Raw genomic sequence first — 17,267 nt, 5'->3', positions numbered from 1 at the left:
TCTGATGTGGACATGGTTGAGGTTTTGGAAAGAATGCGCTTATGACAGAAAAGGGCAAGGGAGGGGAAGTTAGGAAGGAGGCCCCTTATTGTGTCAGTGGGTGATCGTGTTTGGGTAAAAAAATCCCCGGTTTGTGCCGAAAGGGGGAAGTGTGTACATGGATCCCCGTTTTCTGCTGAGGGCGGGTGCAGGCTATGTGGTACTGGATGATGGGTCCAGGTGGAGAAAAAGGAGGATTGTGGTACTAGACCAGTGGTTTCGGATGAGGGTTGTATTTCTAGCACTAATGAGGAAAGGAGAGGAGAGGAGAAGGTGATGTTAATGGGGCTGAGTGAGAAGTGCCGGGTTCTATTCCGCCTGTGTAACCAGGCTTCATTCCGCTTGTGCACTTGGTTCAAGAAGGGGCCCAGTTCAATTAGAGTGTTGCTTCGGATCGCCCCACAAGAATCAGGCTGCCACCCATCAAGTTCAAGGACTATGTGCAGTGGAGTTCTAGGAAGGGAGGTACCGTTAATTAAAAGTAATGGGTGTCTGTGCGTGGTGTGGGTTTGCTGAATGCAAGTTCCTGACGGAGAGTTTGCGATTGTGTTGGGAAAGCGCCAGACCTTTTGTTGTGCTGTATGGTGTTAACGCAGGTTCATGCCCATCCAATCCATTGTTGTTTAGTATGGTAAATTCTTACTGTGTGTTCCTTTCATTTTGCTGTACAAGGCATTGGGATCGTTTGACATTTATTGTTGTGCTTTTTGTTTTCCTTTTCTTTTTATCATCATTATGCTCTTCCATGGGAGGGAGGTGGTGTAATGGAACCTTGGACTGTTTACCTATGTCCAAGGTTCCACATTCTGTTTCAGTTGTTTTGCTGGTCTGAGAGCTGCAGGGCGCAGGGGTTCATCCACAATTAACCTTCAGTTACACCCCCACCGTGCTCAACGTCTTTCCTTCACCATCCTTCATATTGATCTCCTGATGTGTGGGCTATCTAATGGATTGATGCGAGGAGAGATTGAGCTGCATGCTTGGACAAGCTTGTATGGATGCAGCTGGATGAGATGCTGGTTACTAGCAGCATATACATGAGATAAGAGCAGAAACAAAAGAACACTTACTGGTTTTTTGTTGGTCAGCAGCATCTGCAGAAGGTGTGACATACGTATGGTGTCTGGTGTGGGGACAATAATGTCTGAGAAAGTGGTTTCAGGAACCAAAGAGAATGAGGGAGCAGTATCCATCCAATTCACCCAACGGACCTAAAACAAAGAGAAATATAAAAGAATGCAGAACGAAGCTGAGGTGCCTCAAATATCGTAGGAAATGTATTGCGTTAGCCGTGAAGATTATTGTTTGCCTTGTGCAGCACATCCAGTTCCTAACATATTTAAAATGCTGCATTTATAAACAACAATCGTATCATGCTTTCCCTCTCCATCCCTCTCTTGTTCGCTTTCTCCCATCTCTCTCTCTCACAGTTTCCCTTTCCTGCTCCTTTGCCTGTAAACGGGTCAGTAGCGATTCAGGGAATAAAGCACACGGGAAATAGAAACAGCAGCACAAGAGTTCTAAATGTGAGACCACCAGGTTTGCTGGTCAAATGCTGGTGACCTTTTCGCGCATGATTGCGAACTCCCTTCTCAAATAGATTCTGCATAGCTATTAATAAACACAATCATAAAAAGGGCAATTAACTAAGGAAAAAGGCCAGCCTGCATGGAAATAACAGTCTGATAGGGTCAGATACGGTTCGTACACTCTCCCCCTTTGTTATTCACATCCCTTTTACACACTACCAATTCAAGGATGTCATGCACCCTTTACTCCTATACTTCCTACTTTCTTGTTTACATTTTTGGGGACCAGGCATTTATCATACACCATTTCTGAACCACTCCTTTCATCTAATGGCTTGAATCTTTTGTTTTTCTCTTGAAATTGTAGTGTGCTGAATCCACTTTTATGTTCTGCTCCCACTCGCTTTTCATCTAGATCTTAGGACCTATAAATCCGTGTCCCTCCGTCCACTTTGTTTTAATAACTTAGTTGAGATCTTAGGAACCCTTACGAATATGGTCCCTGCTATCTATCCAGCTGCCACCTAGGTGCAATTATGTATTCTTCCAATTGTTTATAAGCATCCCCATCCTTGCATGTCAGTGCCATTACCTTTTTTTCACCCTCCTCCTCGTCTTCCTCTGCTGTGCTAGTAATTCCTGCATCATCCAACATGTAATCATACACCAGTCCATCATCTGGCAAAGGCAGGGTCATCTGTAGGGAAAACATCATTAATGGTATCATTAAAATGGGCTGCATTTTAAAGATGTCTATACTACCAGATTTCATTTGCACTGGAATGTACTAGAAAGGTCAAGGTGAGCAGAGCCCCCGCTTTCAAAATTCCACAGTGATGCTTCCAAGTTTTGATGCAACAACACTTTCGCTGGATATCCCATTCATGTGATCAAAAGGGCTGAAGCACTAACAGCTCAGGAGTTATAACCCTGAGTAATATTTTCTATTTCCAACTACTGATCCTGGTGGTTCTGTAACAGCTGTAACTCACCGGAGACCATTTGTTCAGAAAGGCCTGCTGAAGCCATGGGTCTGGTGGAATATGCTGGTCAGGTATGATTTATAGGCAAGTGTAATGTCTCTGTCATACTTGCTGGTTATCACATTGCTTATTGATACCAATACCGACACCAGAGATAGTCAATATTTAAACAAACTTATAAATACAAAATAACCGAGGAGATTCTGAAATGATGTCTTAGCACACCAATTATGATGACTGATTTCAGAGAACATAAATAAAGTGGGATGTGTCTGTTAAGGGCCTGTACACTTCCAGATAATAGTGCAACACGCTCTCCTGACATCATTATGTGTAACAGCCTTTCACAGCAAGGGAAATGGAGAGTTGATTTAAATTGAAATAATGTATCACTATACTTATCCAGATCGAACGCCGTTGGTTCTGCGGGAAAGACGTTTTCACTCAGTCTTCAGGAAGATCTAATACATACTAAAACTTGTGTTCAAAGATAGTTACAAGAACATTATAATCCCCACACAAAATGTAATAAACTTTGTCAGCCAATCACCAAACAAAAAACGATCTTCAGTGGTTAGTATAAGTCAGTCGAATTACTGGTTTTCAACATGCTTTCTTCATACTTAAACAACCTTCGGATACATTCCAAAGCACGTAATAATAAGTGTTTTACATGCCAAATTCACAAATTCAGAGATGCTGACTGTGGGTCGAGCACTTGCCTGCTACACCAAATCACCCCCTGGTTCATTGCTATCTGCAGTGGAAAAGCCAGCGACATCGGCAGTAACGGAAGTACCGCCTCTTTTCCCATTCAGCCGGATTTTGGTGCTAATTTCTTTGGCATTAATTCTGCCAGTGTTAATTGCTTGACAGAATTACCGGCAAAAATCCATCGTTAATTGTGCTGTATCACAAGGCACATTAGCTCCGAAATATCACCAAAGACCTGTGGTAATTCTGTCAAAAAATGGGCGCAGTTACTTCCACCAAACATGTGGAGGTAAATGCATCCAGGTGAAGAAAATTAACCCACAGGTGCACCCAAGGGTCTCTACCAGGGTTTGTAGGGAACATGCCTTCCCCAAACATAATTCCAAGCACTATGCAGCAATTAGCAGTTGCTAACTTTGACATACAGGGGCTTCTAATTTATGGTGAACTACAGAGGATAGCACAGCAGCAGCAACAAAAGAACCCAGCATGGCAAAGACGGTGGAGACATGTGCCAAGTAAGGTGCCCATTCACTGAGTCAGACCATCTCCCTGGGCACTGTCATACACACAATTTATTGCACTTTACTGCCTAAACCGACCACCATAGCAGACCTCGCCCTCATCCAAACTGACTTTGAGAATGGGTTCAATATACGAACAGCCATACCAGCCCCTGCTGAAGCTGGTATCAGTCCTGCACATTTGTGCAATGTGCACATATCAGTACATGGTCAGCATGCAGAGCATGCCACAGCCAACATTTTCCAAAGTGCTGAGAAAAGCGCTGGAGGCGCTACTAAAATATGTACACCATCACAACTATCTGCCCACCCCCCTGCAGAAGTGTATGCCAAGTAGGTCAGATTGTATGCCATTCCCACTTGTATCCTTCGTGGCACCCCAGGCAATAGGAAATAGCACCATTCTATGAATGTACAGTTTTCATGCACTGCTCTGCTTGTGTCCCTGGTTCAAGTCATGACACCATAGTAATGCAATGCAGCACCCTGTCTACGTACAAGGACACCTACAGCACACTTGGATCCTGGGTATGTATCCACAAAGGTAAATGTCAAAGTGAAATCGGGGGTGTGGAGGTTTGTGCCATAGATACATCATGCACATGCAGCAGGAAGCTCCCTGGTGTATGATCAATATGGCCTCGCTAACACCCCAGTGCCATGTCATGTACCCTCCACACTGAAGCAATTGGGCTGAAGGGTCCCAGAATACATAGGACGGCATGAATGAAATTGTCCCCTTCTCCCACCACTCAGATTTGATGAACGACCCAGGTGGTTACCCATGCAAGCTGAAAGAAAGCATCCCGCCACTCCTAGTAGTACACAAGTGACTGGAGACATACAATATGCCAATCAAACACACTGCCATCGGCACACATCAAATACACCACAATATCCAAGAAAAAGCCTGTACAGGCTGCAATATGCCAAGTACCCTGTGAGGTGTGCATGGAGGATTGGGGGTGCGCAAAGGGGGTACATTCCTATGCTGCAGAGCAGGATGGCCAAAACGCTTTGGGCACTTGAGGGAACCCAATTTACTTTATGTAAGTAAGGATGGAGGAGTGGGACCATTACCTATATCCAAATCACCCAATGTAATTCCATTTACTGGTAGCTCTGGCTACCGCCAACTACCATGACTCATGACCCTGATAAGAAACCTTGGGACACCACTGGAGTGTACCTACAACGAGGCACGCAGAAGGACTAGTATGTGCGTAGAGTGCACATTCAGGAAGAAAGGAAGATTTTGGTGCCTCTATCGGAGTGTGGGGCTACTTATGTAAAGTCCAGAAAAAATGAGGAAAATTGCTTTGTGCGTGTTATGCTGCATAATATGTGCATCAGGAGGAATGCATCAGTGCCTGCTGAGGGGAACACGGTACTGGCCTACTCTGAGGAGGATGACGACGACAGGTTTCTGGGCAATTCGATTGTTAAGGTAGAGTGTGGTCTCGTTGTAAATTTGTGGTCTTGTTCTAAATGCATCTGTGAACTATAGTCAGAGTTTTGAATTCAATACAGGCTTTGATGGGGAGCCAGTGAACATCTCATCTGGTAGCTGAGATGTGGTCGGATCGCCATAGGCCCACAGCAGCATGAAGGGCTTTGTTTTGGAGAAGTTGTAGTTTGGCAAGGATTTTCTTAGAGGTGCCCACGAGGATAACATTGCAGTAGTCCAATTGACCGTTCATGATGGCTTGTGCCAGAGTGAGACAATTTTCTGGCAAGAGGAATTGTCTGCTCAAAGAGATAAGCTTGGCAGTGTATGCTGTGGATGAGGGTAGGGCATTGATGTGATTGGTCATGGAGAGCTCAGCGTCTAGATGGATTCCTAGAGTTTTTACGTGTTTTGAGACTGGTATGGTGGTATCATCGATAAGGAAGGAGGAGAAGGCAGGATCTAGCCATTTGAGGCGGAAAGAAGAGCCCACAATTAACAGCTCTGTTTTGTCATCAATGAGACAGAGGTTATGGGTGGCCATCCAATGTTGGATGATGCAGTAGACCTTGTTGTTAACCACTTTGTCTTTGGAATGGTTGCCTGAGATGGGGATAAGGATTTGTGTATCTTCTGCAAAGTTAGTGTAGCTGATGCCAAGGGAGTCGAGCAAGTCGAATAAACGTTTGGTATAGGTGTTATATAGGGTTGGTGAGAGGCAGGAGCCTTGGGGTACTCCAAGTGGGACATTGATAGGGTCAGCTGCTGAGTCACCAATGAAGACCTTAGAGGAGCGTTCGCAGAGGAAGGATTTGACCTAAGTGTTAACTTCCGTGGAAAAATGGTAGTTAGATCAGAGGTGTTGGTAGAGCTAATTGTGATCCACTAGGACAAAGGCTGCAGGGAGGTCAAGCAAAAGGAGAATGGCCAGGTTACCTGAATCACAGATGGTGTCTAGTTGAATTTTTAGGTCTAGCGGGGCTGTTTCTGTGCTATGTTTGAGGAGGAAGCCTGATTGTTTGGCACCTAGAAGGTGGTGGTGTTCAAGGTAGTGTTGAACTTAATAGTAGGCCATGCCGTCCAAGAATTTGAGGAGAAAGGGTACAGTGTTGATGGGGCGGTAGTTGGTAAGGAGGGTGGTTTCTTGAGAATAGGGGTGACCCAGGCAGCTTTGAGGCTAGGTGTGACTGTTCAAGTCGATACATTTAGTAATGACCAGGGTCAGTGTGGTGGTACAGAGCTTGACATTGTGGGCAGGGCATGTGTCGCCTTTGTAGTTAGAGGGTTTCAGAGTCAGAACAGTTTAAAGTACATTTTCTTGGGAGACTTGGGCAAAACTAAAAGGTTGGGGGAAGGGGTTAACGGGAGGGGGTATGTAAGTAGGGGGGTTTGACCATAAGTTGTGTTTTTTTCATAGTAATTTTGTCTTAGAGTGCCGATTTTGTTAGCAAGGGCAGTTTGGATGGTGGAGCATCATTCTACCGCGACTGTGAGCAGGGTTTTCTAGCTCTTTAAGGATGGCAACGAGTTCTCTGGCATTGGAGCTGACAGAGGAGATGAGAGGGTTATAGGAATTGGCTCTGGATGTGAGAAGGGCATGTGTGTACATTTTGGCAGCGTTGGAGACGTTTTTGCAGTTGTCAGGAGAAGAATGTTTCTTCCAGTGGTGTTCTAGAACTCTTTTACGTCTGCACAAGGTGACAAGTTCATCCGTAAACCAGGGGTTGGTCGACTTGCAAGGTTTCAGTGTTTTGGGTTTAAGAGGGGCATGAAGATCCATGGTAGTGCGGAGACGCTGATGGTAAAGGTCAGAGAGGCTTTGGGGATCTTTACTGACGGGGACCAGCAGGCTGAGTAGCGATTGGAGGGTGAGGCCATGTGTCGTTTCAGTAAGGTTGTGGGTGTTATGCTTCAGTATAGGCATAGAGGGATAGAGGGATGTGATAGAGTAGTCGCTGGGGAGGAGGGACAGGATGGCAGCGCCGAAGGAAGGAATGGCTGGTTGTGGCGTCAAGAACTGATCTGACCTTTATATCTGAACGCTAATTTGAACACTGCACAATATAAATAGATAATTCAATGTAGTACAATCTATGACACAGCACAAAAGACTACCAGATCTTTAATGCAAACAACATTTATACATTTGTGACACCCATACCCTCTGTCCACCCTCAATCCCCAACACAAAAGCCCTCCCTCCCCCTCTAACCCCCAACACCCATGGCCTCCCTCCACATTCAACCCCCAACACCCATGGCCTCCCTCCACATTCAATCCCCAACACCCATGCCCCCCCTCTACCTTCAATCCTCAACACCCATTACAAACATAAATCAATATCCACAGACAGTTGGCTCACTTCTTACTGTGCTTCCCCAATACCAATGGAGACTTTGACGCATGCATGGCAGTGCATTGAGAACTGTGTTGTGGACTACTGACAAGGGCTCACTCTGTTGGGGAAGCAGCTAAGGAGTTAATTGAATCAAGGCCACCAATGTCCTGCAGTGTCAGCAGCAGAACATGATGCTTTGATTCATGACCTGCAGATATGGCCTCAGTTTTTGCACTCTCTGCCCAACCACAGTATTTGAAGCAGTGGCTTCTGGGAGATGTCTACACTGCCGTCCAAGTTCCCTTGCCACTCTGAGAGGTACACCCTGCACTATGTGCTTCATTGCTTATGGATGCTGCAGTTGGAGCCCTGACAGCTCCTCCATTCTTTACTGGTGCTGCTCCATCGTCGTGAGCATTTCCCAGATGGTTGTCAGGGTGTCTTATTTCAATTTATTTGGTGGGTGACAGCGGAGGGGATGTCAGCTAGAAGTGCATTCCACATCTGTCATCCCCATCAGCTGCGCAGTTATACTTTGTGGTGATATCTGTGCCTACATGCTGCTGCTACTGTGGACCCCAAGAAACAGAGGAACACAGAGAAGCAGATGCAGGGGGCTCAAGGGTGACTGGCAGTAGTGGTGGTTGGTTCATTGCCAGTAGTGGCACTAGACTGATCGGCAGTGGTGATGATTTGAATTTGTTGTGGTGGGAATGATGCCTGAGGTTGTTGTGGGTATGGGTGTTATGGTGGCTGCATATTTCTGGGATGGTCGTTGTGTGGGTTGCAAGACTTTGGGAGGCATGTGGGTGGAGGACAAACCTTTTATGGAAGTCGTTTGCTGAACTTCAGTTGTGCCTTTATCTTATGAAGGTGCAATGCTGCTGGCACCATCTGCTAGCTGCTTTGGAAGCCTGTTGTGGCAAAAATGATCTTTAACTCAATGGCATGCTAAGTATTTGTTTACATTCATTTCTATAATTGGGTTAACTTCTTCTCGCTGATAGTCCTGGCGCCTCAGCTTCTCAGAACGTCAACTGCACTTCGACAGTGCATTAATTTGCAATGTAGAGGCTGCTTGGTATTTATCGGATATGAGCCGGCCATGACACATCTCTCGAACTGAATACACATGATAGTACAACAGTGCTTTTTTACTGGAAGGGTGGGAGCTCTACTTCAGTTAGCAGAGTAGATAGGCTGAACCACCCGAGTACTACTATAACTATAAGGAAAATCTTTTTGTTGCCTCGAAAGGACTTTAATTATGTACATTTCACTAAATCCATATCCCGATCTACTACTATTACTTTGGCTTGAGATATTGAGCAAGTGAAATTTACATCATCAAAGTCCCTTAAAGGTAACAAATAGGTTTTTGTTGGGGCAACATGCAGTATACTTTTGCTTCAATAGACCTTAGTACCAGTCACTTGCCTTGGTTGAGGTTATGGTGTATTTGCTTGGGAATTTGTCATCAGGCACATTTGTGGATAACGGATGCACAGAATGAAGGTAAAGAGGCATATGATGTAATTCATGAAGGTAGAAATCGGTAGGCTGCCTGGATTTCATATTGCCGTCATAAATGTTACCCTTTGGGGTCTGTTCCTTACCTCAGCAATCATCTGATATTTGTATGAATCCCACATACTTTGGGGTCAAATGCCACGTTGACTATTTGATGGGGTCTTATTAGATGACGCTGCTTACATTTAGATCGAATGGCATGGGCCAGAGGGTACGTTGGTTCTCAATCCTGGTGTTACATTTAAATAGAGGCATGGAGACATGTGTAAGGAACTCATGGTGGCAACAGTAAAGACGACACAAGTGATCACAGTTCAAGGGTGTTTATTAAACTGCATAGGTAGGTTGGAAAAACACCTAATCTAAACCTAAATCTAAGATGGGAGCAAGCTATGACCATCAAATAATAATAAAGCTGACCTTGTGGCGTCTTGTCACATAAAAGGGCCTATACTAAAACAAACTATTGCCAATCCTTATAACTAAATACACAAAGAGTGTGGGATAGGGTTCCTAAGAAAGAAAGAAGTGTTCACAAAATGTTAAGTCAGGATGTGGTAGCTGGGGGTCTCCCTTCCCCACGTTTTGAGCATGGGACAAGGTGGGACTCCTGAGCACAGCATACTCTCGAGCTTTCCCAGCACGAGACTACAGTTCCGTTCTCAGGTATCAGGATCATCGCTGGTTAAGTCTTTTTTTATACAACAAAGTCTCTAGCCCCGAGGACCTGATGTGTTCAAAATAACCAAACAAAATGTTCCTTTGCGTGTGTACGTTGGGTGATGACTTTTCACCCCTGGATTCTCCTCTTCCGGGTTCAGACCCTTCTCGAATGTTAGCCTTCCTCTGTCGGGTTCAGTACGGCTCTTATTCCAAAATATTTCACTTTTTGTATCACAGGTCTTTGGGTGACGGCTTTTCACCCTTGGATCCTCTCCTCTTCCGGGTACAGACCCTTCTCGAAGATTAGCCTCCCTCCGTCAGGTTCACTACGGTTTTTATTCACAAGTTTTAATGTCCTTTTAGACAAGCCACTATGGACATCCCTGTCAGGTTCACTCTTGTCAACACAGTGTTCATTGCGGTATCATGTTTCGCCCCGTTCTTCAGGCATCCCTCTGTCAGGTTCACGTTTGCCAGTCCCACAGTTTCTTCTACTTTCTCACTGTGCGGGATTCACTTCACTTCATCCTCCAGTTACCCGTTGGTCAAAGACTTTCGACTGTACAGGGGATTTTAATAGGCCACTGTATAACCACTTTGACCTTTTCCTTACGGCTCTCCTAAGGCCTTCTCGTATCGGTAGTTTCAACAATAGGGGAATCAACCAGAGTCTCTCGAGTGAGCACTCACGTGGTGCCAGACCCCTATGCAGCTGGTTTTCCCCTAAGGTGTTAACAGTTTTTTGATTTTCCCTTAATTTGCCATTCGCAACTTTCGTTCAACACAGTGAAGTTTCTTATCGGTTCTTCTTTCAACTCAAGCGTCTCTCCCTGTCCTGATTAACAGGGTAGGAGGGCTCTGTGTACTGTTGACATCTGCTGCCACACACGCTGGCTATTGTTCGCGGTTTTATGATTCCTTTCACAGAGGCTTCGTGGGTCTGGCTCGAAAAGGGCTTCCCCGTTGTCCCTTCGGTTCTCGCCGCCTTTCTCCTCTTATTGGACTGCCACCCTGGGATAGCCGTCTCGTCGTGCAGTCTGCCTTTCTCGTAGTGTGCTCTCGTGCTCCACCTTTTATCCCTCTGGGGAGGGGAAAGGGCTGTCAGGTGTGTGTGGTTCTGGACAATTGCCTGACTTTGCCTGACCCTTGTGCTGGGACATGCCAGCTAAACGGCTCTGGTGTTAGTCCGTTGTCTTTCGTGTCGTGAGGAAGTGCGTGTATCGAGAAAGGGGGGGGGGAATGGGGTAGGGTTTCCGAGTTTCCTACGTGGTTGGATGGGGAAAATGTATTATAAGAAGGGGAATAATGTGTCTCACCGTCAGTGTCCCACTTCCACTCCCTGAGGAGCCCCCATCCAGGTGATCCTCCCGCAATGGTCCACCCCCAGGAACTGGTTCCAATAGCGATGGCTATGTCCTGCCCACCTGGATGACAGATCCCCAGAGACTAGTAAGTGAGACACCTCTAGGTTTCTCAAATATGCCATTAATCAGTGTCATATTGATGTGTGCTGTGTGATTCCCATGGAATATCTGTTGGATGTTATTTCAGAATCTATCAGCTATGGAGTATATTTCTGAGTTAGCCAGTATTGCTTCTGTATTTCTGTGGTAATGCTGACAAACCTAATTGATATATGATAGTTTATTTATATAGCGCCTATACAAAATGTGTTTCAAAGCGCTTCAAGGCAAGGGAGGGAACAAGGGAAAATACAATGACATTCTTACAGGCCATGAACAGTAAGGATGTGAAATTAACTATCGTACTCAGCCTGATGACATTTCAGAAAGTGCAAGAGCTAAGATATAGATAAGGAAGGGAGGGGGAGAGTGGGAAGGAAATGGGAAGAGACAGGCGACTACCGTATGTTAGGGAGAATTCTCTGTAAAGGCTAATTTCCCAAACCTAGCGAGTCCCCCAGCAGCTTTGCTGGATTTTTTGGGGTTTATTTTTTCTCTCCTGCTAAGAGTGAGATTCTTTTGCTCCCACTCTTAGACATGATTTGAGGTGTTCCTTTAACTTTCCATGTGTTTTATGGGCTATTGGGTCTTTTACTCCATAGGGTCGCATGTGTTTTTTTGATGTGGGTTACACAGCACCTTCCGTGCCGTAACCCAGGGGTGTCGTAGCGACCCCCCAACATAGACTCCATACCCTGGGACAGACTACTGTCTCCCAGGGCATGTAAAGTCACCATTGGCCTTGCTAGTCCCAAATTATGAACAGAAACCAGTACAAACCATCATATTGTGGACGTACTGGTCGGGGCAATTCGATTGCCCCGGGGTCTGTTGTTCGAGGGGGCACGTCTCTGTCCCCCCTGATCGAGTTTTGGCTGGTGGCAGAGGATACTGCTTTTTATATTCGACCGCGAATATATCTCTGTGGGATTTCCCATTGTTCGAGGCTACCAACTGTAATTATTTAATTCTTATAGCCTCGAACATACGGCCGGTATATTTATTTAATGTTAATTCACCGGTTGGTATTTTTTTGCCAGAACTCGATTCTAAAATGGCGTTTGCGTTCTCTTCTGTGACTCCAACCCAAATCGAGCCCTTTGTTCCACTTTGTGGTGGGCTTCTCCACAGAAGCCTCTGAAAGTGGTGCCACTCTGCCTGGGTACCACAGGGTGTGTGGGAGGGGGTTTAGGCACCCTGGACTGAGTTACCTTGGTAACTCAAGTCGCACTCTTGTGTGATTGGCCCAAGTGGTGAGCCGGCCGGCTCACCACTTGGCATGTTTGATTGACAGCTAGGCTGAGTGAATGATGGTGTGCTGCTTAAAAGCAGGGCTTTGGGGACTGGAACTTCAGAAGTCGCCACAGGACCTAAGAATCTGAGGAAGGAGAAACTGAGCCGACCTGCAACGACGACACCACTGGTGGAGCCCTGCTGAACCGTCTCACCACTTTCCCTGACGATAGAAGAGATCTCCAGTCCGGAGAGTCTTCTTCCTTTGACTGGTGGGGATAACCAGTTTTGCCTTCTTTTCACCTTCCTAGAGCATCTCGTGGCCACCTTGCCCGTGCCAAGCACCCCGGCAACCGGAATACCGCGGTTTACCACTACAGCGAAGAGAAGGGTAGTACCTTTTAACCGGAGGACTCCGCGGCTGGTTTCTTCCCTAGCAGTGCAACGACCTTCATCTTTTCTCCACGGCGAGACCTCTTCTTCCTCTGGACAAAACACCGACTTGCATCTGCTGCCAGGAACAACTGCCCCCGCTGGAGCTTCCTTCATACTTAAGGTACTGTGTCCCGTCTGGCTTCCCTTGAAACAGATCGTTCGGGGTGACAGTAAAGCCTCGACTTTCTAACCTGGGCTAGCCTGGGACAACCTAGCTAACTTTTCCTGACTTGAATTTCATCCTTTTTGTGCAAACTATCTACAAGACTCTTTGGGCATAACCCCACTGTGTGAACCTGGACCACTTCTGCTTGCTCTCTCCAAGAGTGGGCCTTGCAATTGACTTCCTTGCTCTCCAGTAGAACTCTGCCTATCCTGCCTTACTGTGGTTCTTTGTAAAAGTATTGAAACTTGTGTGCTTCCTTAACCCTGCCTTTTTCCTCCCTTTCTTTACAACTTATTAGAGTGTCATCTTATGTTAAGCGCTCACCTCTGTCTGAAAATAAGTGGTGTTTCTCACTAAGACTTGTCTAATAAGTGAATAGGGTTGCATATATATGATAGTGACTGTGTGCTGAATTTACTCACCTCGTTTTTGCTAGTGTAAATTACAAGTGTGTTTTTAAATAAATAATTATATACTTTTACACCAAAGCTCTGGTCAGTGTTTGTTTGTACTACCGTGTCCCTGTACCTATTGTGTATACTCTGCATACTGCCTAACTCTTCTTGAGGGAGGTCTGACTGCTCAGCCACAGCTACCAAGTGAATCTGTGTGGTACAGACTGCTACCAAGTGGGTTTACTGCCAAACACCTGTAGTCTTAAATCTCTTGCAGTGATCCCTAAGGGAACTGCACAGGTTTCTGCCTAACACCGTACTAGGCCTGACAACATTTCTGGTAGAGCCGGAGAAAAACAAAGGTGAGGGAGAGGGGTGCAGAAAGGGAGGGGAGGAACAAAACAAGCGACTATCGTACTAGGCCTGATGAAATTTCAGATAGTGCTAGATGGGAGGGGGACAAGTAAGGAGAAGGGGAAGGAGACAGACGAGGTTGCTATCATACTAGGTCCAGGGATGTTAGGCAGAATCATATGCAGTACCCTTAGGGAACACTACATACAATTAAGACTACAAGTGATAGTACAATTTCACCTTTGGTACAAGCCTGTACTACACAGTAAAGTGGTAGTGATGGCTGAGCAGCCAGACTTATCTCAAGAGCAAATGAGCAGTAATAGAGATTACACAAAGGACTACAATTACTGTGACTCAAGCAAACACTGAGTCAAGGTTTCTGGTTAAAAAATATAAGCACATTTATTTTTAAACCATCTGTTCACAAAACAATTCACTTCTATTAAATAAAACCACACTCTATACTACACACAACCAATTCCTCTTGTTCAGGTCAATTCAAGATAAGTGCATTAGGTTTTGACAGACCAGTGTTTCGAAACAAAGACGTTACCCTGGGTTAATACGCTATCCAGACCACTACAGCTCAGTGCAGCTATTTCGACCCAGAAGAGGATTCTCTGGCTGTAGAAGGTGAGCTGGTTGATCCCACCAGGCTCAAGGGAAGAAGACTCCGGACTGGATCTTTTCTGTTGTTGAAGGGTAGATAGCTCAGGACTGCAGCAGGGCTTCAACGGGATCCAGGAGTTGCAGCAGCCGTCTTCTTCTCCACTTCTCTTCGGTTCTTGTAGTTCCAGTGGCGACTCTGCCTTCCAGCCCAAGAGTCCTGCCTTTTATGCCAAAATCCCTCATTCACACAGCCTGGCTGTCAATCACAAAGCAGGGGGGTTGTCCAGCCCGGACAACCACCTCAGCCAATCGACACAAAGTGCGACTTGGGTCTCCAAGGAGACCCTGTGCAGGGGGTTACTAAACCCCTCCCTCACATTCAGCCCACCTAGACATCCAGACGCCAAAGGAGGGCTTCTTTGCAGAAGCCCGCCAAAGGATGGCAAACAAGGACCCAAACCTGGTTTGGTGCGAAAAGCAAACAACAAGAAAGACCTTTCCAACACGAAATGGCAAAAAACCACGCTAAGAGCCACGATAAAAACGATATGGGGTAGCAGGTTTTTATGTTCACGTCTGTCACCACAGCCAGAACACTAACACAGGAATCCGTGTAAAAATGATAGTTACCACTGCCACCAGCCATGTCAAGTCAGGAAGAGGGACACAAAGTGCCCCTTGAGTTACAGAAGGACAGGTGAAAGATATTCCCATCCAGTACTCCATTGTAAAATGGCTTCTACCAGATCTGTATTTTAAAAGGACTAGTAAAGCCAATGGTGACTTTACATGTTTCTGTGAGACAGTAGTCATCCCCAGAAATGGAGTTCACAAGGGAATCTAAAAGACATCCCTGAGTCACTGCACTAAAGGTGCTGTGAGACACATGAGTAAAAAGATGATGCCTAGGGAGTTGGTGACACTCCATAGCCCATGAACACAAAAAGTACAACACACACAAAAAATACATTGTAAGAGTGGGAAAAGTCTCACACTCTTATCAGGTGGAAAAAATAAACCTCAGAAATCCAGCAAAGCTGCTGAGGGACTCACTAGCTAAGGGAAATTAACCATAAATGAGAATTCTCCCTAACAAGGGACAATTCTGATCGAGTAAGTGCATAGAAGAAAGTAATGGGAGGAGGGGATAAGAAAAGGGAGAAAATAGGAGGAGAAGAGAACAGAGAGTAAGCAGTCAAGAATTAATAGTTACTCACCGTAGTGACTAACGTACTCTTAGTCCATAGACCCCTTTCCTCCATACTCTATGGGCGTCAATCGTGAGGGACGGGAGACGGAATCTTTTTCACCAGAAAAATCTTCTTCCCCTTTAAATTTAGGGGAGCGCAGGGGTGCGGCCCTGGGAGCATGCGCTCGCCTGACTCCGCCCTCCAGCGCCACTCCTCAGTCCCCATTGACGCATCAACAATATACAACATTGCCTAATGACACCAGTATTAGTCCTGGAGAGGTAGTGAGTAGTGGCTCTCTTGATGGCCGTGATCTTGTCCTCCGAAGGGAAAACCCTCTCGGAGCTGGTGTCCCAGATGAGGCCCAGGAAGGTCAGCTTCTGCGTGGGTTGCAGCTGAGACTTCTTGAGGTTGATAGTAAACCCCAGGTCGTGGAGTGTGTTTGTAAGCGCGGAGGAGGTGTGGAGGAATCGCCTCCGGAGATGAGGCCCGGACGAGCCAGTCATCCAGGTATGGGTAGATGTGGTGGCCCTGGGCCCTGAGGAGAGCAGTCACTGTGTTCATCAATCTGGTAAATACCATGGGGGCTGAAATGAGGCCAAGGGTAGCACCTTGTATTGGAAATGGCAAAACTCATGATCCTGAAGCGCAGAAAGGTCCGATGCGACTGCCAAATCGGGACGTGTAGATACACGTCCTTCAGATCTAGGGAGCACATCCACTCTCCCCTGTTCAGTGTCGATCGAAGCAAAATGCTTTTAAAAATGATGTCTTCCCTTTCAGGATCGTCGGTGTGATGTCTCCGTGATGCAGCTTTAGCAGGTAAGGTCTTCTTTCTCTCCAATTCTCTCTTAGCAGGTGACCCGGAATGCTGACAGGCGTGGCTGAAGTCCAGATGCAGGAGCTGACACGGTGAGCGTCCAGCTGCGAGGAGCAGAACAACGCGAAGCTTGAGTTGCTGATCGGGCGTGGTTTAAATAGCTTTGGAAGAAGTTCCAGGTATGTATCCTTCCACCGATCAGGTATGTATCCTTCCCCGACCACACCCAGGTGGAAAGTAGTCCCACAGGTAAAGTAGTTCCATTCAGGCCTCAAGAGGGCCTGGATGTAGCAGCATGGTCTGCATCAGGTAAGTGCACATTAAAACACTTGAACACATGTCTAGCTTTATGAGCCTGGCGCCTAAGGCGCCAGGACAGGGGTCCAACATGAGCCTGGCGCCTAAGGCGCCAGGACTGTGTCCAAAGGGCCCCAGCTTGGGCCCGCTGGTACTTCCATGGGGGGGAATGATGCCTGCCTCCGGGGTTGCTGGGTCGGACCTGGCTCCTTGGAGGTAGGCATCATGACAACACCTTGGGCGTGGCCTTCGTACGAATAAAGACTTAGCGGTTTGTTAGCTGTTCTTCTTTTGATCTAATTCTTCATCCGTGGTGGAGTGGAAGGGGTCACTACCCTCGAATGGAAGGTCCAATATGCATTCCTGGACGTCCGGGTTAAACTTGGTAGCCCGGAGCCAGGCCATCCTTCTCATGTCCGTGGCAATGCAGATGGCCCAGCCAGAGGTATCGATATGGGTCACTGAGGACTCCATGATGTCCTGCGCTACCAGCCTGGCTTCTCCTAATCCTGCTTTGAAGCGAGCTTGGCTTTGT

At 46.5% G+C, this 17,267-nt stretch overlaps 1 protein-coding gene across 1 annotated transcript in view; it reads right to left on the bottom strand.

Annotated features, from left to right (window-relative positions):
- The window catches only part of DNAH1 (dynein axonemal heavy chain 1), a 3,604,831-nt gene that overhangs the window by 1,598,998 nt on the left and 1,988,566 nt on the right, over positions 1 to 17,267 (bottom strand). The window contains exons 41-42 of the mRNA XM_069644003.1: positions 2,161 to 2,265; positions 1,110 to 1,250 (exon numbers count right to left, since the gene is read on the bottom strand). Of these exons, the coding sequence (XP_069500104.1) occupies positions 1,110 to 1,250; positions 2,161 to 2,265 (246 nt within the window). The remainder of the gene's footprint in view (positions 1 to 1,109; positions 1,251 to 2,160; positions 2,266 to 17,267) is intronic.

This window comes from Ambystoma mexicanum, chromosome 2p, assembly GCF_040938575.1.
Source record: "Ambystoma mexicanum isolate Mex_15411 chromosome 2p, UKY_AmexF1_1, whole genome shotgun sequence".
NCBI lineage: Eukaryota > Metazoa > Chordata > Amphibia > Caudata > Ambystomatidae > Ambystoma > Ambystoma mexicanum.
This window is presented reverse-complemented; position numbering and strand designations above follow the sequence as displayed.